This window comes from Vulpes lagopus, chromosome 24 (genome assembly GCF_018345385.1).
Source record: "Vulpes lagopus strain Blue_001 chromosome 24, ASM1834538v1, whole genome shotgun sequence".
Taxonomy (NCBI): Eukaryota; Metazoa; Chordata; class Mammalia; order Carnivora; family Canidae; genus Vulpes; species Vulpes lagopus.
This window is the reverse complement of record NC_054847.1, coordinates 44452374-44473931: the sequence shown is the minus strand read 5'-3', so window position 1 is coordinate 44473931 and position 21558 is coordinate 44452374. Positions and strand designations below refer to the sequence as shown.

At 34.3% G+C, this 21558-nt stretch overlaps 1 protein-coding gene across 7 annotated transcripts in view; it reads right to left on the bottom strand.

Moving 5' to 3' along the window:
- Positions 1 to 21558, bottom strand: part of RELCH (RAB11 binding and LisH domain, coiled-coil and HEAT repeat containing) — a 119759-nt gene that overhangs the window by 2808 nt on the left and 95393 nt on the right. For 6 of the 7 annotated variants that reach the window (XM_041739666.1, XM_041739667.1, XM_041739668.1 and 3 more), the window contains 4 exons: positions 17152 to 17268; positions 12025 to 12113; positions 8444 to 8514; positions 1714 to 3437 (listed from right to left, as the gene is read on the bottom strand). In XM_041739666.1, the coding sequence (XP_041595600.1) occupies positions 3317 to 3437; positions 8444 to 8514; positions 12025 to 12113; positions 17152 to 17268 (398 nt within the window). In that variant the 3' untranslated portion in view covers positions 1714 to 3316. Of the gene's footprint in view, positions 1 to 1713; positions 3438 to 8443; positions 8515 to 12024; positions 12114 to 17151; positions 17269 to 21558 lie in introns of those variants that run through there. The other variant, XM_041739670.1, reaches the window with a different exon arrangement.

Sequence of the window (21558 nt, the reverse complement as noted above, 5' to 3'; positions counted from 1 at the left end):
TGCCACTCAGAGATTGTGACTAGGGTGTAAATTACACAGACTAAATGCAGGTAGAGTAGTGTGAATATAGGCTAAAATCCAATTATTTTACTAAGATGCAGAAATCTACCAGAGACATTATTTTTTATTAGCAGCAAATATCTTTAATCTATTATTTTTAAAATGTACTGAAATAAAATAGTAATGAAAACAAGCACTCTGTAAAGTTACATTAGAACTTTCAAACCTGTATCTATTCATGTGAAAAGCTAAATTTATTTCAGTTTGCTTATAAAAGAGTGAACATTTAACACAAAGTTGGAATTTTGTTACCTAGCCAATCTGAAGAATTTTAGGGATTAGAATTGCTAATTACAAAACTCTTTGAACATACATTCTTTATACAAAAAATAGTTAAGGAATTGGTAATTAGCACAAAATGTTCACTGTAGCTAGCTCTCACAGTTCAAAGATCAAGAGGGTGGTGTCTACAAAAAGTTCTGTCCTTAAAGTTCAAATAGTCTAAAATAAGTTATCTTAAAAATTGGGATCATGTCAAGATAATTCAATACATAGCCACTTTACCTCTCCAAACTTTATCAGAGACTATTTTATTTTCCTATTAAGAAAAACAAATTTGATAGCAACTTGAATTGACATTCCATTAAAATTACTTACAATTTCATTCAGGTTGTAAGTCCGTTTGATGTTTAGCAAAGTAATCATTCAAAAGATTACTGATGCGAACAAATGAATTTCAAGGACACCCATGTGTAAAGTTAAGATACTGCTGCCATTCAAGCATTGTTCTTGAAGTAATTCAGCAAAATTGCTAACTACAGCATTTTTGGGTTTGTGAAAATTTTTAATTTCTGGCTTGCTTTAGAAACACAGGCATAATTTCAAAAAGCCTTTCAATACTTTAGGTTAGTTTTTTGTTAAGCTGAATACTTAAACCTGTACAGTTTTTATTTCTGTTCAAAGAGAGTGTATGGGAGTTTTATGATCTGCTTTACAAGGACACATTCAGTCTCAGCGATTAACGTCATTAGTCTGTCTTGTCTTTAAAGAATCTATAGTTTACCTTAAAAATCACTGTGAAAATAAATGTGAAGCCTTACTGACATTAATATACTCAACAGCATAATAAGGGAGATTCCCTTGAAATATATTGTATATCTTATTAGCTGCTGCATTTTTTTAAAAATTTTTATTTATTTATGATAGTCACACACAGAGAGAGAGAGAGGCAGAGACACAGGCAGAGGGAGAAGCAGGCTCCACGCACCGGGAGCCCAACGTGGGATTCGATCCCGGGTCTCCAGGATCGCGCCCTGGGCCAAAGGCAGGCGCCAAACCGCTGCGCCACCCAGGGATCCCAGCTGCTGCCTTTTAAAGGAACCGCAAGCATTTAGATAAATGGATTCACGAATTGATAAAAATTATCACAATAAAAATTATGTATTTATCTGGTAACGAATATACTTATTCTACGATATTTCAAAGCAAATGAGAGACAGTAACACTTTCTTTGAACTGCCTCTGAAATATATTCATTTTATAGCAACAATCTTTTTTTTAGTAAAAGTAAACTAAGTATATAGATTATATTCCCTAAATAACAGTACATTTTAATGAATACGTTCTTTCTCATTTCCTTTTGCTTGGATATAGAATATATAGTGTTTTAAAATGAAAATAAATACACATAGCCAGAAACAAAACAAAAACAAGTATGCAAAAACATTTTATTTATAATAGATCAACATTTTTGACATGAAAGGTAGCCACTTTCAATTTCTCAGGAATGCCTAGAATCCAACAGTTTCTGAAAGACTAGTTCATTTTAACAATTATGTCACTATAGTCAAAAGAAATAATTTCAGAATGAACCTTTTAAATGGCTTTGTTTATGGCAACTTATTTTATAATTTTGAATGTGTGGTAAGCTAGCTTTCCCAGGAAGTGAATGTAATCCAACTATATCCCAAGTGTATGAAACCAGTTTATACAACAAACATCAGAATCACCTATGTGCATCCACTGTGCTCAAACAAGAATTCTCTTTATCAAAATATTCATTTTTCAAAAAGGCCTCACATTAACCCCTCAAACCAATCACCCCTTCTATGTCCAGTACCACTCTTCTCTACTTCAAGTTTACTTTATAGACAACTGTCAAATTCCAGTGGAACTGTACACTGACTTAAGACTATGTAATATATATCAAACACAAGAATAGTCACTGACTTAAAGGGACAAGGTGTTAACTAACCAATAATAATTTAGCTAATGTCACTTTTAGTTTAGAGGGAAAAAAGCAGCCCCCAAATATCCTTCGCTTTTCGGTACTTCTCTGTTATACACAGAATGAAAAGATAATTTCTGAAATTAAAATCATTTAGAAAATATCTTAAATAAAATATTTTACATAAATAAGTGTTAAATTTCAAATTCAAACCATATTTTCCTATGTATTTAAATTTGGGAAAGAATTTCACAATTATTAGCTCTTCTTACTTACATCTATTTTTGAAGTATTTAAATCTATTACAAATCAGTTTGTAAAATTCACCTTGGTTACCACTCCCCGTGAAGTGCTCCCCGTGTTTATGTGCTGTCTTTCCTCAGGTAAGTAAGTCCATTATATGCATGTAAGTGCTGGGGAGGTTTGAATAGCACTTAAAGAATATTCATGAGAGCTCTGAAATGTAGAATGTTTCATTATAATCTACTTACTGTAGGATCTGTAACTCAAATTCATCACAGCATTATAAAATACTGTGTGAATGGAATGCACACAACTCCTACAGACACACAAACTGAAGTCCAAAAGGCACAGAGTAATGCTGGTGGCTCTTTCTAGTCAGTTAAGAAACAATAAAAAGTCTGCATTATTCTTTCATAATTTAAATACTTAAGTAATCTCCACTTTTATTACTTTATAACAATGACTTCAAATTTACATTATTTTAAGTACCATTGTAATAGCTTAGTGTATAATACAGATATTTGCTAATATCCCATCCAAAAATTAAAAAAAAAAAAACCTCTTCACTATATATATATATATAAAAAAAATTATTCTGAAAGACAAGAACATAGAAGAGGGACTTGGTACAGACTATAAACTCAATTTTCTATCACCACAGTTATAACTTCAAAATTAACAGATATACAGCAATAATCAAAAGCAGTGCAAATATCTTTGGAGGTTAGGATAAAATTATAATGCAAGAACATAAAACAAGGAAATAAAAAAGGCAAGTACTTCAAGTACAAGGAACCAGTCTGCTGAGGTCCTTCTTAGTGTTTACTGGGGGCTTCCTTCCTGCTTTTACTTCTTTCTCTGAAACACATTGGCCAACATGGCACCTGATGTTGTCAACTGGCCCATTTTGTTCAAAAACTTGGTCTTTGTGTCTTCACTCACTAAGCTTGCAGCAATTGACATTGAGCTAGGAAAGAAATTTTAAAATTCAAGTAAAGCAATTTTTAACTAAGATATCCATTTTTTCATTTCTTCAGTAGTATGATGTTAATAAATACATTCTGAACTGGTATCACAAAAGGGAAACTAGTACTTATGGAGAGGAGTTTTTATGTACCATACTAGGTTACGAGCTTTATGTTCATCGTTTATGTTAAAGGAAGCAGTATGGCATAGAGAGAGGTTAAGAGCAAGTGAGACTGAATCTTGGCTCTGTCATTTATCACCTGTGTGACCCTGGCAAGTTATTTAATCTCATCTGTAATATAAACTTCATTTGTAAAACGGAGACAGGTCCATTACCTACCTCATAGGTCTATTAAGAATTATACAAGTGTACAGTGCTTATTAGCAGTGGCAGGCATCTAATAGCATTCTGTATTAGTAGTTATTCTTATTATCAGCATCATTTCACTTAATTCTTACAGCATCCCTGGAAGATAGATATTATCCCTATTTTCACAAATAATTAAATTGAATCACAGTGAGGTTTTTATACTGTGCTGATAACAATCCTATGACATATTACTTTTGGGAGGGTGGGAAAGAATGTCCTCAACTGCCACACGAATTAGTTTCAATCAACAATTTTAGTTTCAATCAACAATTTAAAATCCATTACTTCTTTCTTTTTTGAACAACCTTCTGTAGAGGGAATAAATACAATTTAAATACCTTCTAAAGATTACTAATACATCATAATACCAAACAGAATATGGAACAAGTACAATTTTTCAGTGATCCAACAATAAATCCAGTTTACTGGTCTGTGGGTTTGGCCTATATGCTTTAGATTACTCTGATTCAATTTCCTAAACTGAAAAAGACAAATTGCAATTACTACTGCAAAATATTCTGAGGACTAATGGAGAGAATATGTCTGAACATGTCATGGGCAGTGAATGGAAAGGTGCAGGAACAGATGTCCACGGAAACTACAGATGAAGCACACACTACCACCAGGAACTTCTGCTTTTCTGTAGTCCCTAAAGGTGTGTGCTGTGAATTACTAAATTAAATGCCAGACCATGACTAGCATCTTGAAAATCTCTTCTTCCCACAGCTCTTCACCCAGTACACCAACCTAGCCACTCCCTTGTCTCTGACTACTGGTCTCCTGCTGCCTTTTCTCTTCCTACAAAGTAATCCTCCATAAGATTCAGCATTTGGCTCTTGGTTCTTCAATTACAAAACTTACTATTGAAACTTTTCTCTTGAAGTTTCAAGTATCATCTCAATAAGGAGTTTGGGAAAAGTCTCATATTACTATTGTTTGTTAGATAAGCTAACATCAAGCTTTTTTTCACCTCCTACCCCTTAGGTGACTCCAGTATTTTTCCTTATTTGTTAGTCATTTTACCTTCTTCCTCTCTGCCCAACACTGAATATAATGGTTTTCTCTTTTCTGTGTAAAACCAATCATCAGGAGTGCCTGGCTGGTTCAGTCAGAAGAGCACATGACTCTTGGTCTTGGGGTCATGAATTGGAGCCCCACACTAGGCATAGATATTACTCAAATAAATAAAACTTAAGAAAAAAAAAACAATCATCAAATCCTCTGATTTTATTCTATGAAACATCTACTATTTTTATTTCCATTGACAATACCTTCCAACTGAATTATTCCAACAGTCTTAGATCTGGTCTCCTGGCACAATCAGATTAACTTGAAATAATCACTTCTTCATAGCCTAGCCCTTCTCAAAAATCTTCAATGGCTATTTACTACATACAAGATAGTACGCTTGGCATTCAAGAAACACAGTAATCTAATTCTGGTGTATGTGTTTTAACCAACCATTACTGCTCAATTTCTAGACTCCCTTGAGTTAAGTTTGCCAAGTTTAGTGTTCAAAACATTTTTAACTTTTTTCTTTCTATTTGGTGCCTAAAATCCTTTAAATCCCAGTTCAAGTCCTAGACTTTCTCTAATACCTTTCCTTAATGTTCTAAGTTTACAGTACTTTTCTTTCTGTAGAACAATACTGTAAGCTAAAAGGGAAGTATGATCTTAGTTTGAGAAAACCAGGATACATGGGTCAGATAATACTTGAGTTTTAATGATATTCTAAGCAGAGGGCAACAATGATGTTAAAGAGTTTGGGACGTTCAGTCTGGAGAAGAGAAGATTCAGAAGCTTTAACAGATACCAATGTTACATGTAAAAAATTAGACAGAAATATATATCTGCATAGCTGTATATTTTTGTATAGCTCTACTGGGATACATCACAATCACCTGGAACATTTACTGAAAATACAGATGCCTTGGCTTAACCCCAGTTATTCTGATTCTTTCCATATGGTGTAAAGAACCCAGGTATCTATTTTACACAAAGCTTTCCAACAAAGAACCACTACATTACAGTATTTTTTTCTGAAGAGAAAAATTATATTTTTATCAGTTTAAAAGGAGTCTGTAACGCTCTCCCATCTCTCTGCCAGATGATGAAACCTATTTTAGAGAGGAAACATTATGGGAAGGGAGACTTTAACTCAGGGTAAAAGAGTAATTTGTAAAAAATAGAATTGTTAAAAATGAAAGGGTTGCTTGTGAGGTAATACTGTTTTCTTCCTGCAAGTTTTCAAGGAAATCTCAGATCTTTCTTTTGTAACTCTTACCAAACCAGTTGCCATTTCTTGATTCCGAATCTGTAGAACCTCTTAACACCTTTAAAATATTTATATCCTAGAATAGTTCTCTTTTCCTCCATACCATTTCATCTTGCAAATTACTGTCAAAAGGACTTAGGATGTCAATTTGAAAAGCCTTGCAATGGCCACAGATGGGATATTTTTGGCGTCAAAAGAGCAATGCACTGAATTATATCAAATATTTGAAAATACATGAGTTTATGATACTTGAACAAAACATCTAACTAGTCACCATCAGAGGGTGAATCAATTCATTATTTTAGAAAATGTGATAAGAGAAAGAACTGAACATTTACCTTGCTTTTACTGTAAACAACTGCTGTATCACTGGGTAACTTTAGTACATGGGGGGAAGGTTTTTTCCCTGAACTATTCTAGCTCACAAGTGAAAAGGGAATGGTAGAATTAGAGTAATTAATGTATTTAGTAATTGCTAATGAATCAGTGGAACTAGGTATTGATCATTAACACATGTTAGTATCACCAAAAAAACAAGTAGACATAGTCTCCCTCATGATGGAAACACACCTCCTCCTATGAAACAGCCTTGCAAAATCAACAAACATGCCCTGAATGTGATGAAGTCTCTAGATCTAGACCCAACCACGAAATTTATAGGAAATACAGAGGAACATATTAAAACAATGAGAGAGAAATGTAATCAACCAAACTCAGACTGTGGGAACCTCCACAGAACAAAGATTCAATTTCTTCAGTAAGTACATAAAGAAAAAAATGAGATAGATGGGGAATTTGTTGATTAGAAGAGACTTGAGACATGTCAACTAACTGCAATGTATGGAACTCTGGATTTGACTCAAAGAAATAGACTGTAAGGAAAAAAAAAAAACAAATCACTAATGACTTTTATAAAACAATTAGAAATTTGAATACAGATCAGATAACTGATAATAAGAAGTTTGTTATTTCAGTGTGATAATGACATGATGTTTATGTTTTAAAAAAGAGCACTTGTCTCTTAAGGATACATACCAGCATATAGGAAGGGGATGGATGACATAAAATTAACTGTGAGTTGATAGTTATTGAAGCTGAGTGGTGAGCATATGGGAATTTACTACATTATTTATTTTGTGCTTATTTGAAATTATCTAAAAGTTAAAAAAAATAACAATATAGAAGATTTGAATAACATGGGAAAAATAGGATTATAAGCTTTTTTAAAGGAAGTTATAAAGATATTTTTCTTTCAATTTCTGCATGGTAATTAATGAAATTTCATTTAGAATGTATTTCACATATAATTCTTAATTTTGTCCCCAAACTTTTTATATGTTTAACTGATAAGGCACCAAATAATCTTAACACTTAAATGTACAACAAATGAACACAAGTGTTTGCTTTGGTGTTTATGAGTTATATGTTCAGAGTTAAAGCCTATCAAAGTATTTTTACTGTTTTAACTTTCCATGATTACAATGGTAGGAGAGTTCCTACCATTCCAGGAGGCTTAAGAAAGGGCTCTGACACACAGTATAAAGAAGTAAAAAACTGTATGTGTACGTGTGTGTAAGGGAGGTTGGTGGTGTGAAGGGGTAAGTGTGTGTGTGTCTGGGTACCTAGCCTGATAAGATGATACTTATTCCTAGTAGTCAGCTTTATAAAGGAAAAACCTTTGAGCTTTTTATGCCTAACAGAGTCTATTTAAGATTAACTGCTCAAGGTTACATCAACAAGAGCCAGGAGTACAAAGAGTCTATTTGTAAATTACTTCCTCTCCTGAATGCCCAACTTTACTCTTTTCACATCTATGCTTATATTTTGACTTCACTGAATCTTTGAATTCTAGTTAGTTTGGTTAGGAGCATGTAAATAGAACATTCACAAGTTTACAATCTTTTATGCAATGAATCAAATTATGCCTTATAATTCCTATCACAAATTTCTAAGAAACTATTTTGACTAGTGATTCTCAAATCCAGCTACCTATCACATGGTCTTTAAGCTTTTAAACCTACAGATCCCTAGGCTGAATCAGATTGCTGAGAGGACAGCACAGCGCATGGGTAGAGATCTAAATTTAAAATTTCCCAGAGAATTCTGATGCAGATGATTTATAAACTAGCATCTGATAGCCAATTATTTTTTTTATTTTTTTATAATAAATTTATTTTTTATTGGTGTTCAATTTACCAACATACAGAATAACACCCAGTGCTGATAGCCAATTATTTAAATAATTTTCTTGCCTTCCAAATAAATGACTACAAGGCAACAATAACACCATACCCATCTATAGAAAATTTAGATAGAGAAATTAGGTTAATATGAAGCCTTACAAATTGAATTAATGTCTTACCCTTGAGGCTCTTGGACAGTCTTGTTCTCTACTTTTTGTTCACATTCTTTTATCATGGAACTTAAAATGACCTGAGTTAAAAAAAAAAATGACTTTAGTGAAATGACTTTAGTTTAGAATAGTGAAATGCTATTAATCTAAACTTTCAAATTTAATTTCTAATATTACCACAAACTAATGTTAATTAAAGATATAAAGTTTTGGCAGTCACTTTGTTAAGGGAATTCACATTAGATTGCTACACTAAGTGCTTTATACACAAATAGCTTTATAAGACCTCCATCATAGGGATCCCTGGGTGGCGCAGCGGTTTGGCGCCTGCCTTTGGCCCAGGGCGTGATCCTGGAGACCCGGGATCGAATCCCACGTCGGGCTCCTGGTGCATGGAGCCTGCTTCTCCCTCTGCCTGTGTCTCTGCCTCTCTCTCTCTCTCTGGGTGACTATCATAAATAAATAAAAATTAAAAAAAAAAGACCTCCATCATATAACCTAATAATTGACTTTGATTTTCACTAACCCTACTTCTAACTCTGATTTCAATTCTCCCTTAGTTTTTCCTACTATAAAATGTTAAATTTGTATACATCTATACATTTAACATATACACATACCATGGTCACACATATTTTCCCAGTAAAAGCTGTTCTGTCCCATGCTCCTTTGCTTTCTCCAGGTTGCAAATAGCAAGATGCTCTATTTTAATGTCTAGAGCAGGGACCAGATGTAGGTCTGTGGCTAGTGAAATATAATTGGGAATACAATGGTCATCTAAGAGTTAATATCATTTTTTCAGGGAGACTGAGTAATGGAAAGGGTGGAAGGATCTAAGCTGCTCCTCCAATTGCTAGCAACCATACCAGAAATTGAATGTTCTTTCTCAATATTCTCGGCCCATGGTTAGGCATGGAGGTCACTAAACAACAAATATTTACTGTCACCTACTATGTGCCAGGCATTTTTTAATATACATTGAATGCACAAACAAAACAGACAACATTCCCTCCTTATGGTGAGCTTATGTTCTTGACAATATAAAAAATAGGTAAGTTATATAGTATAGTAGAAGGTGATAGGGTGGGCAGCCCCGGTGGCTCGGTGGTTTAGCGCTGCCTTCAGTCCAGGGCCTGATCCTAGAGACCCAGGATTGAGTCCCATGTCAGGCTCCCTGCATGGAGCCTGCTTCTCCCTCTGCCTGTGTCTCTGCCTCTCTTTCTCTCTTTCTCTGTGTCTCTCATGAATAAATAAAATCTTTAAAAAAAAAAAAAAGAAGAAGGTGATAGGGCTTTGGGAAGAATATCAAGTAAAATATGGGGTACTGGAGGCCAAGGTGAAGAATGTTATGATCTACATGGAGGTATCCCGAGCAGGCTTCAGGGGGATGACATTTAAAGAAAAGCCTGAGAGAGATGAAGGAGCAAATATTTCAGACACTGGGAAGAGGCTGAGCAAAGGCTCCATCTGTGTAGAAATACATCTATCACATTCTAAGCAAGGAGGCCAGAGTGTGGGTACAGAGTGAGCAAAGAGGGCAATGTGAAGGAAGAGGGAGCCAGATCTTAGAGTGCCTTGCAGGTTACAGAAAGGAATTTGGTTATTATGTGAGACTTTTGTCATATGCATGTTAGGTATAGATTATTCTTTTTGTTCCAAATCTTTCTAGTTTTCTACTCTCTGATCTCACAGATCATAGATTTTGCTTGTTTAGCTAGTTTTTGCTTTATTCTGTTTGGGGGTATTTTTTGTGCTTTTTCTTCTGCTCCCTACATTGTCTGTTGCTTGTAGTACTCTTTCTTGCATGTATGTTTTCATCTTCATCTTAGATGTTAGAGGTTTTTTTCAAATGGTTGGTGATTTTGGGATGTCTACTAAAGACTAGGGCACCTAAAATGCTGATTAAAATATCTTCATGCATTGGGTACCTGAGTGGTTCAGTGGTTGAGTGTCTGCCTTTGGCTCAAGTCATGATCCCGGGATCCTGGGATCGAGTGCTACATCAGGCTCCCTAGAGGGAGCCTGATTCTCCCTCTGGCTATCTCTGTGTGTCTCTCATGAATAAATAAACAAAATCTTAAAAAAAAAAAATCTCTTTATGCATGAGTAACTTCACTTGAAGGTGAATTGGGCACAAACCAAACTTTGTGTCAATCTTTTTCTCCCGTGGGTATAATCCTGACTGCCAGCATTCTTGGCTCCAACAAGGGGAAAGGAAACAAGGTTTTCAATCACTATGCCTTCACTTAATTTCCTTCTTCTCATTATAACACTCATTCCTGCTTTTAACTACATGTGAACCCAAGTTTAGAAGGTAAAGCTCCAGAGTTCTGCCAAGGTTGGAAAGGGAATCTGGAAGTTGATCCTTACAAAAACTTTTAACCACTCCGATTTTCAGCTCAACCTACACAATGAGGGTTGTGAAATAAGCCTTATAATATCTTGCTCTATCCCGCAGGCTTAGCTTTCATCTTGGATGCAAAAATCCTCAACAAAATGCTAGCATACCAAATTCAGCTTCATATAAAAGGAATTGTATATCATAACTAAATGAGATTTATTTTAAAAATGCCAAGGCTGATTAGTGTCCAAAAATCCATTAGTGTAAAACAATGAATCAGGAGATTAAAAGAAATAACCACATGATCTTCTTAACTAAGGCAGAAGAAACATTTGACAATATCCAACATTCCTTCATGATAAAAAGTCAATCAGCTAACAGTAAAAGGAAACCTCCTCAACCTAATAGCACCTATTTAAAACATATCAAGCAAAGGAGAAAGACATAATTCCCTAATCCTAACTTTAATACATGTTTCAAGAGCTAATAGAAGCAGCACAAAAAACGGATAGAAACGTAAGAGAATTCAATCTTAATTTACCTATTAAACAAAAAACCCATGGATCAATAAATAATAGAATTGAGAATCCAATCTGAACTGAATAAGATACAATGTAGCGAACGCACAGGATGTGGCTAAAAGAATACATATAGCCTTAAATTCATGTATCCCAAAAGTTTAAAAGTAAATGATCTAAGCCTCCTCTGTAAAAATCTGGAAAAAAAAAATCAAACCTATCATGATAATGGGTAAACAGGTTGTAGATATAGAATAGGAAATAAATGATAAACAGGGTTTTGGAGGAAACAGGAAGACAAACAGAATGAAAGAATTATATGTAAATGGGAGACAGAAAATAGAAACTCTGCTTCTAAGAAAGTTAATGGTCAGAGATAAAATTGCATAGCATTTTACAATTTAAAAAGCATTTTATAAAAAAAAAATAAAAAATAAAAAAAAATAAAAAGCATTTTATGTACATTAGATCATTAGACTCTAATTATATTCGGGGAAGGAAAGCATGTTATCCGTACTATGTAGAATTAGAGAACCAAGATGTTAAAGGAGTTTTTCAAGATCTAACCAGTAAATGAAGCCATAAAATGACCCTACACTAGTTTTAAAAGAATTAAGCACAGCATATCATAATCATGCCTCACATAAAGAATGCAAGACTAAAGAGGAAATAGACATTGAAACATACAAACATGGCATGGATAATTACAGTGGCTCATCATGGTGGCTCACCTCATGTTCTGGAGAAAGATGTTCCATATCAGTCCGTAGACATCTGAGACCAGGTAAAAAGTGATTAACCATTAAATCCTCTGAAATGACTTGACACAAAGGAGTTAAGGTAATTAAAAAAAATCAAACTGAGATTTCCAACAGAAAAACAAGATAAAAATGATGCCTAAGGCATACAGATCACTTAGAACAAACAAGCTTCCCTCAAGCATGATTCTCATTTGTTGAGTTAGTCACTAACAAGAGTCAATTGTGTTTATTCCTACAAATCCTTTTATGTCAGTGGTCTTCATTACAGTAACACTACATAATTTAATTACATGTTATATAAACACATGCAGTAAGTGTAAAAATTAATTCATGTAATTTAATTGGATGTTTAAATGATGAAAAGTAAAAGAATTAATGTTTCCATCAAAACTAAGTGGGAAGGTTTAAAAGAACTGGTAAAGGCCAATTACTTAAAATGGTGCTGTTTAATTATGCCTGTGTGAAACAGCTGTAAAAGTGAAAAAGGTCTATATCCAGTATCAGAAATGTTTCTGGGTCCTCTTTAAAGAAACTTAAACTAAAAATCACAATTACATAATGGATGTGGTTTATCTAAGATGATATTTAACTTTACTCAGCAGGCTCACACAAAAGAAAGACCTCAGTACTACATCAAAAAGTTGGTAAGGAGGGGCACCTGGGTGATTAAGCATCTGCCTTTGGCTCAGGTCATGATCCCAGGATGGAGCCCCATATTTGGTTGCCTGCATGGCGAGGAACGTGCTTCTCCCTCTCCTCCCTGCTCATGTTCTTCTCTCTTGCTATCTGTCTCTCTCTCTCTCAAAATAAATAAATAAAATCTATAAAATAATGGTTGGTAAAGAAAATATTATGTATTTTAAGTTAAAGTAAGTTATATAAACCATTTTCTTGATTTTCTGCTTTAACTATCCTATTAAATTGGCCTACTATTGGTCCTAATTGAATGGGGTAAAAGAACTTTTACTATATTAACACATGATTAGTAATAGTTATATTTCCTGGTCAGATTTCAGTTTTAGTTGATTATCCTGACATTCAAAGAGATCAAGAAAGCAAGTGTATTTCTCAAGAAAACAATTCCCTTTGTTTATTCATAGCACATTCTTACCTTATTATAGTTAGCTATTTAAAAATAGTTTTTTCTTTTTTTTTCTTTTTTAAGATTTTATTTAGTTACTCATGAGAGAGAGAAAGAGAGAGAGAGAGGCAGATACAGAGGCAGAGGGAGAAGCAAACTCCGTGCAGGGAGCCCGATGCGGGACTCAATCCTGGGACCACGGGATCACGCCCTGAGCTGAAGGCAGACACTCAACCCAGGCATCCCTAAAAAATAGTTCTTATTTAATAGTATATGTACTATACTAAAGTGAAAAATGGCAGTAAATGATGTCCCCTATAAAGATGAGTTAGTCTTTCTGAAGAACAAGTTGTAATGAATTTCATTAATTAAAAAAAAAATCACTATAATATATAACTTTTGCCTTAAAAATATAGTTATGACCTAAATAAACTTAAAAACATAGTTATAAACAAACATTATTTGTAAATAAGACTCCTATAAAGAGTGGCTTATATTTATAAGTACTAAAAATATAGACATCATTTGGTTGGATCAATCCCTCTATTCATAGAGGGCTCCTACATAATGGCTATGTAGTCTTGTTTTCTAGATATAGGGAAAATACCACCAAAATGTAACTGTGAGTGACCTTGCAATCAGTAGTGAAGCATCTGATCAGGGCTCCTGGGTGGCTTAGTTGGTTAAGCCACTGACTTTTGACTGTGGCTCAGGTCATAATCTCAGGGTTGTGAAACCAAGCTCTGCATTGGGCTCCACACTGGGTGTGAAGCCTGCCTAAGGTTCTCTCTCCTCCCTCTGCAGACACCCCCTACTCAGCTCACACTCTTTCTCTCTCTCAAAAAAAAAAAAAAAAAAAAAAAAAGTGTCTGATCTAGAGAAATATGGCCTTGGAAACTGAAGACAGCCTTATTTGGAGATTAAGTCTCCTCCTCTTTCTATTCATTGGATATACCTTTTCCCTGTGGAATCACACAATCTTTCTTAAGGGTTGGAAACTTAGAGATCATTTTATCCTATCTAATATCAGGAATCATCTCTACCTCATTTGTGAATAATGGCCTCTAACTGCTAACAATGACAGGACATTCATAGTTTCATAAGAGACATCGCTGTTTTTAAATAGCTAAGTTATAAAGCTTTTCTTAAAGATTTTTTAAAAAAGATTTATTTATTCTAGAGAGAGAAAGCACACAGAGGGACAAAGGGAGGGAGAAGGAGAGAAGCAGACTCCCTGCTGAGTGTGGAGCCCAACAGGAGGCTCAATCCCACAACCCATGAGATCATGACCTGAGCCAAAATCAAGAGGTGGACACTTAACCAACTGAGCCACCCAGGCACCTGTAGAAAGTTTTCCTTATAAATAAAATCAAATTCTCTGTAACCTTCTTGTTAGTGTTAGCTCTACCCCCGGGTTACAGTGTGTCTAAACTTTCTTCTATATAACAACCTTTAAAATAATTTTTGAATTATCTTTTCATCCCCATGCTCTCTTTTCTCCAGGTTAAACATTTCTAAATTCCTCTGAATTTTTTTTAAAACATGACTTGAGTTATTACTATACTTAATGTTAAACACTATAGTTTTTCCAGGTCCTTATTAAAATATGATGTCAGTGCTTAAAGGAATATTCTTGTGTTCTATCAGATCAGAATGGAAAGGAATACAGAATAGATTTGGATTGTAGGACAATGTGATTTTATTGTGGCCCATACTACTCTGTTGGCACAAGTACAAGTTATGACTCATGTAGAACACTTTTAGTACTTGAAGTAGGTCTATTGTTAAGATGTTCTTCCTCTTACTATATTGGTATAAAGACTTTATTATATTTACTCTATATTGTGTGCATACCTAAGCACACAATAATATTCTTTCTATACAGATTCTATGTACTTTAGAAACCACTGCCTTGCCTACTTGGGAATATTTGGTTTGATATAGCTACAAGTTTTGATCTTTGGCTTTCCAGTTTCCTTTGAAGCATACTCCTTTAGAAACTCTCTGCTATATCAGATTATACATAACTTCTTGCTTAGGTTTTTAAACATCTACTTTCACAAAACCTAGGGAAGGTATAAATATAGCAATGTTTTCTTTCTTTGAAATACAACTTTGACATGCCATTATTACTCTCTTGAAAGGGTCTTGTTACTTCTCCATTAGTAAAGAGTTCTTCCTTGCCAATTCAGAATATCACTTCCTCTTTTTGCTTCCTCTATCTTCCCTAAGTAGAAAATGCCAACCAGATAAATCAAGAATAATAGTAAGTTCTCCTTTTAGTGGAAATAAACTTATAGAAGATATATGGATAGCTGAAGTACAAAATTACCAAAATATGGTGTCTCTGCCACTTTATAATCTGTTATAATAAAACCTGGCTGACATCATCCACATGAAGAGGTAATCTATAGCAGATTCCTAAAAATAAAATGCTCTCACCTACTCACCAAATTTCAAGTTTTAACATTTCCAAAAGGATAAATAGCTCCTTAACAGATCAGCTCTATGCTTCTACTTTCCCTATTTATTTATTCAAAACAAAACTTCCCACTGGAATGTTCCAGTTAAGAATCCAGTGCCAATGTATTGGTATACACCAAAATACCAATCGATGATATTTTGCAATATATTTATCTTATTTAAAATTACTTGTTCACTTTACTTATTACTTCAAACTGGTATATAATAATATGGAATCATAAATATATTTTTAAAAAGATTTTATTTATTTATTCATGAGAGACACGAGAGAGAGAGAGAGAGAGAGAGAGAGAGAGAGAGAGGCAGAGACACAGGCAGAGGGAGAAGCAGGCTCCATGCAGGGGGAGCCCAACATGGGACTGGATCCCAGGTCTCCAGGATCAGGCCCTGGGCTGAAGGTGGCGCTAAACTGCTGAGCCACCCAGGCTGCCCTGGAATCCTAAATATTAATCCTCAAACTCTTCCTCTGTACTGTTTTCTCATAGGAAATCTCTCTACTGTCATTTTTTTCTATTATAATCAGAATTTTCTGATTATGCTATCTAGCATGTACTTTCATAGATGTTTGCGTATTCAGCCTTTCACTCCTTTTTTGATCTATTTCCTCTTTCTTAACCTTGCCTGCCTTTTAATTAGGGAGAGCAGAAAAGCTGGAGCTCACTCTGCCCATCTTTATCTTTGCTTCCTTCTTAGTTTTATTTTACTAGGCCTGGAATAGTAAAGAGAACATGTAACAGGATAGCTAAAGTTCTTTGTTCTAGTCACAGTTTTGCTTTTTAATATAAAAAACAGAAGTCACTAATATCTTCAAGCTTTCATCATTTATAAAATTTAGTGGCTGACATGAGTTAGATGATCTTTGAGTTTTCCTTCAGTTCTACCATCACTGGAGATGATCAGCCATGTTGGCACTGTACTTCCTCAATGAGTGATATCTCTCCATAGCATTCCACTGGATACAGATGGTTAAACATTAATGAAAAACGCAAATGCCAGAACACATACAAGGAAGGCTTCCTTTTGATTAACAGAAGCCTCAGCTTTAACTCATTTTGTGCTCAGACACATGGCCAATTAACACAGATAAAACTTTAGTGTTTCAAAATTATAGAACATATATACACGGAGGACTTAAAACTATCTTTTAAAATTATGAGATGGTGGGCACCTGGGTGGCTCAATTGGTTAAGTGTCTGCCTGCAGCTGGGGTCATGACCCCAGGGTCCTGGGACTGAGCCCTGAGCCCTGCCCCTATGCATCTCCCTCCCCCTCTGCACCGCCCCAGTGTGCTCTCTTGCTCTTTCTCTCAAATAAATAAATAAATAAAATCTAAAAAAAAAAAAAAAAAAAAAAAAAAAAATGAGATGGCTTAGAATAAGCAGTGGGGCAAGCCAAACCAAATTTTAATTTTCTATAACTATTATGTAAGTTAAGTTGAAGAAAAAAAATACTACCTTCCAAGCTTTAACAACTGAGATTCACTGTAAGATTGGTTATGTAAATTTAGATACATGGTAATATAGCAAGGATACAACAACAGGAAAGTGCACTGTAGGCTTCAAAAAGATGGGTAGCAATATCCAGTCTTTTAGAATCCACAATTTGTAAATTGTTCACCAAGGCTAATTTATGCAAGTGTGGTATAACAACTGAAAAAAAGAAAAAGAAAAGGTTAGACTTTTATCCAAAACGCTGCATACACTACACTTATACATTAAAATTTTTTTTCATTTTAAAATTTATAAAATTTCATTTTAATTCTAGATGATTTTATTCCTTGCTTTTTACTGGATAAGAAAGCATGTTTCTCAGAATAAAAACATTTGGAAGGCAGACATAGCACTCACTGTCTCTATAACCTAATTATGAAGGTGTCTACAGGTCATTTGGCCTCATTGAAATTAAATTTCCCAATTTGAAAACCAAATAAACAAATGTAAACAATCTACCTTTATCTTTAAAATAAGTTTCTTTATAAAAATCAGATATTACCACTGCAATTAAACAAAGGACAAATATAGTGTACTTATTCTTTTTCAATATCAAATTATTTTACTCCTTTATTAAACAATTCTCAGCTTTAGTTTCTCAAATTCTTAGCAAGACTAATGTCACATAGCACTGGTAGTTTAGTTCAAGTCACTCAAAGGGAACTGGTGCAGCCACTCTGGAAAACTGTATGGAGGTTCCTCAAAGAGTTAAAAATAGACCTGCCCTACGACCCAGCAATTGCACTGTTGGGGATTTACCCCAAAGATTCGGATGCAGTGAAACGCCAGGACACCTGCACCCCGATGTTTCTAGCAGCAATGTCCACAATAGCCAAACTGTGGAAGGAGCCTCGGTGTCCATCGAAAGATGAATGGATAAAGAAGATGTGGTTTATGTATACAATGGAATAGTACTCAGCCATTAGAAACGACAAATACCCACCATTTGCTTCAACGTGGATGGAACTGAAGGGTATTATGCTGAGTGAAGTAAGTCAATCGGAAAAGGACAAATCGGAGTGTATGTTCTCATTCACTTGGGGAATATAAATAACAGTGAAAGGGAATATAAGGGAAGGGAGAAGAAATGTGTGGGAAATATCAGAAAGGGAGACAGGACATAAAGACTCCTAACTCTGGGAAATGAACTAGGGGTGGTGGAAGGGGAGGAGGGTGGAGGGTAGGGGTGAGTGAGTGACGGGCACTGAGGGGGACACTTGACGGGACGAGCACTGGGTGTTATTCTGTATGTTGGTAAATTGAACACCAATAAAAAATTAATTTATTAAAAAAAAGTCACTCAAAGGGCTCAATATCCTCTTCTGTCTCAATGATAGTATAAAATTTCAAAAATATAGACAACCTACTGCTAAAATAAAAGTGAGGGACCAAAAAACAGTAACCAATTAAGTAGCAATGAAGCCTAAGACTGTGTTTCTTAAATACCAGGTTCCCCATAAAACCAGGGTTCCTTGGAGAAATGGTTCCAGGGTCAGTGACTATTAAAGTATTGCTCACAGGGCCCCTTTCTAATCTCTGCTTGGATGGGGAACCCAAAACACCACTCATAAGCACATACTTCTGGATCAACTGCAGTGACTTCTTTTGTGTTTGCATTGAGTTTGTGTAGGTGAAAGCCATAATCTCCTCCTAGAAAAACCTCCTGCTTCCTAACAAACTGACATTAAAATCACAACTTTTATATTTACATTAGTAAATGGCAAAAAAAAAAAAAAAAAAAAAAAAAAATCCCCCATGAAAACTTAGAATAACATTGGCCATTTTTAGGGTATTTTGACTTATCAAAATTAGTAACAACATATTTAAGAGGAGTTCTAGAAAAACTGGAAGACAAAAACTCCAAACATTCATTGATTTCCCACTGAATTCACGGAAACTCCACTAACTGGCATGCTGAGGCCTCAAAAAATGGTGGCTCTAAGAGGCTCTCTTTGAGAATTTTCTCTTAAAGAGAATCTTTGAGATTCACTTCTATCCAAACCTTTGGAAGGGTCCTTGAACTTCGTTATCTATTGACACATGGCCTCTTTATTCTTTTTGCTCCTTTTCTGACCTCCTAAACAAGCAATCCTTTCCTTAATGTTTTTCTCAGAAACTCAATAACCATATTGCACAACAAGCCCTTAAAACTCCTTAACTAGAAAACAAATTTATAGAAGGTACTTTAACTCTAGAGCCAATTAAAGACTATAATTAAAGATCATCCTAAATCTCCAAAGATAGACAAAAATTTACTACAGGATTCAACATTATATGTAAATTATTCTAGCTACCCATTTGTAGCAATTAATTTACTTAATTAAGATAACCTCTCAGATGGAAATAAATGATTAAAAGATTTAATAACCAAGATATGCATAATTCTACAACTGACCTTCAGTGGGCAAGGAAAATAGGAAATGCACAACATAAGGCCATTGCAGATTGGACAGAATCTAAACTACAAACAAAATATAGATAAATCAATAGGAGACTTTGTAAAAATGGATTTCAATAAACTTTCAAAAAATATTTGGGGTAGATCCACAGCCAAAGTAAAGAGAATCTTACCCTCTCTTTTGTAAGTGGGCTCAGAACTGAAATAAAGAAGGAAAAAAAAAAAAAAAAGAACTGAAATAAAGAACTTCTTAAAGGGGGAAAAAAAAAAAAAAAACCTAACCTGAAATGTAAAATTGCCATCTTAGAAAATCTCTAGAATATGAACATTTTCAGAGAGCTTTATAAAGTAAAAAACTGAAAACAACAACAAAAAGACTGAATTGTGTTCCAGATAAAACCAATGGCCCCTGTAAAAGAATCATGACAAGAACGTCCTGTGATAATGAAGAGCTAGGAAAGAAGAAAGTCCATTGGATGAACCAATGTCCTCTATTTCTAAGAAACAGAATGACAAACATCCAAAATGCCATTCTGAGGAAGATCTTACAACCCAAAATTCTCTGTCCTTCCTCTAAACTCAATTAAAAGCAATTGTCATATAAATATAAATATATTTATATATAAATATAAATAAATAATATGATAATATATATTATATATATAATATAAATAAATAAATAAATAAATATAAATAAAGATGGTTGACAGTATGGCATCCTTGTCAATATGGATGCTATCAACCATATTAACACAGCATATTAAAGTCCTCAGGGTAGTTTTAAAGTAAAAGGAAAGCCAATTGATTGGGCAATAAGTACAAAGGGAAAAAAATGTTTTGTTTGTTTGTTTTGTTTTAAAGGGGGAAAAATTCTGGTTGTACCAAAATGTGAAGGAAGATTGTATAAGACGTATTTGTGGGTATACATTAAGTTGTAGAAGGAAGACAGGGATAACAAATGGTTTATTTCATCTATGCAAGCAGTAGAAACATCTATTGTCAATCTTTTCCCAAGCTGACCTTTGTTATTTTGGGATTATTATGATAGTAATAATATTCTTCTTTCTTTCTTCTCTGTGATGTGTAAATGTTTCTTTTGAATGGACACAAAGAGGTTAGATCATGTTCTAGAGAGTTACTAACTCAACAACATGGCACCCACCGAAGACTCACTGCCTCTTAGCCAATTCCTTGATCCAAGAGCCAAGATTTAGTGTCTCCACTTCAGAGTAATGACACCCTCAACAATGCTGGTCAAAGTACCTTCAGAGTTTTCACTAGGATCACTTGTAAATCTGACACTACAGTATATGCAAACTATCCCTACTGCTAACTAAAATACCAAACTGTTTCCTCTTAACTAATAGTGAAATACTGCTATTTTCTCATGTTATTAACATTATCTACTAAAAAATAATTTTGTGATTGTGTTTCCTTAGCTCAGTAAGTACTATGCCCTCAAAAGACATTTTGGACACTGCTATCCAAAAATTAACAATATTTTTGTTGATGACTCTTACGTTAAAAAATATCAGGCCAGATATGCAACAACTAGACCATGGGAGAATCCAATTTTGTATTAGAAACCAAAATAACTTTAAGAAGCCAAACTTGTGGTCCTCTCTAGGGCATGTCAATTGCTAAAAATGAAAGGACTGAAGTATAGCAGTGATAACTGACATATGCTTTTGGAGTAATAATTACTGGATTCTTAGATGCCTCTAAAAGAAATTGCTCTCATAAAGGCTGAGGCCTACAGTAAAAGAGATATTATAGAAACTAGAAAAAATGCCTTAGCAGATAATTATGCAAATCATTTAGATCAACAAGCTGTGCATTAAAACAAAATCACTAAATGGCATGGTAAGTGAAAGAAAAGCATATTTTTCATAAGAACATGTCTAGAACCCATAAAAATTTCCTTAAAAATGAGAATTAAACAGTAAGCTTTAAATAGAACACAGCATAGTATTTTGAAATTTACAGTTATTTAAAAATGTTTTAAAAATAACTTTGAGTTACTTTTCACATGTATTACAGCAGTAAATATG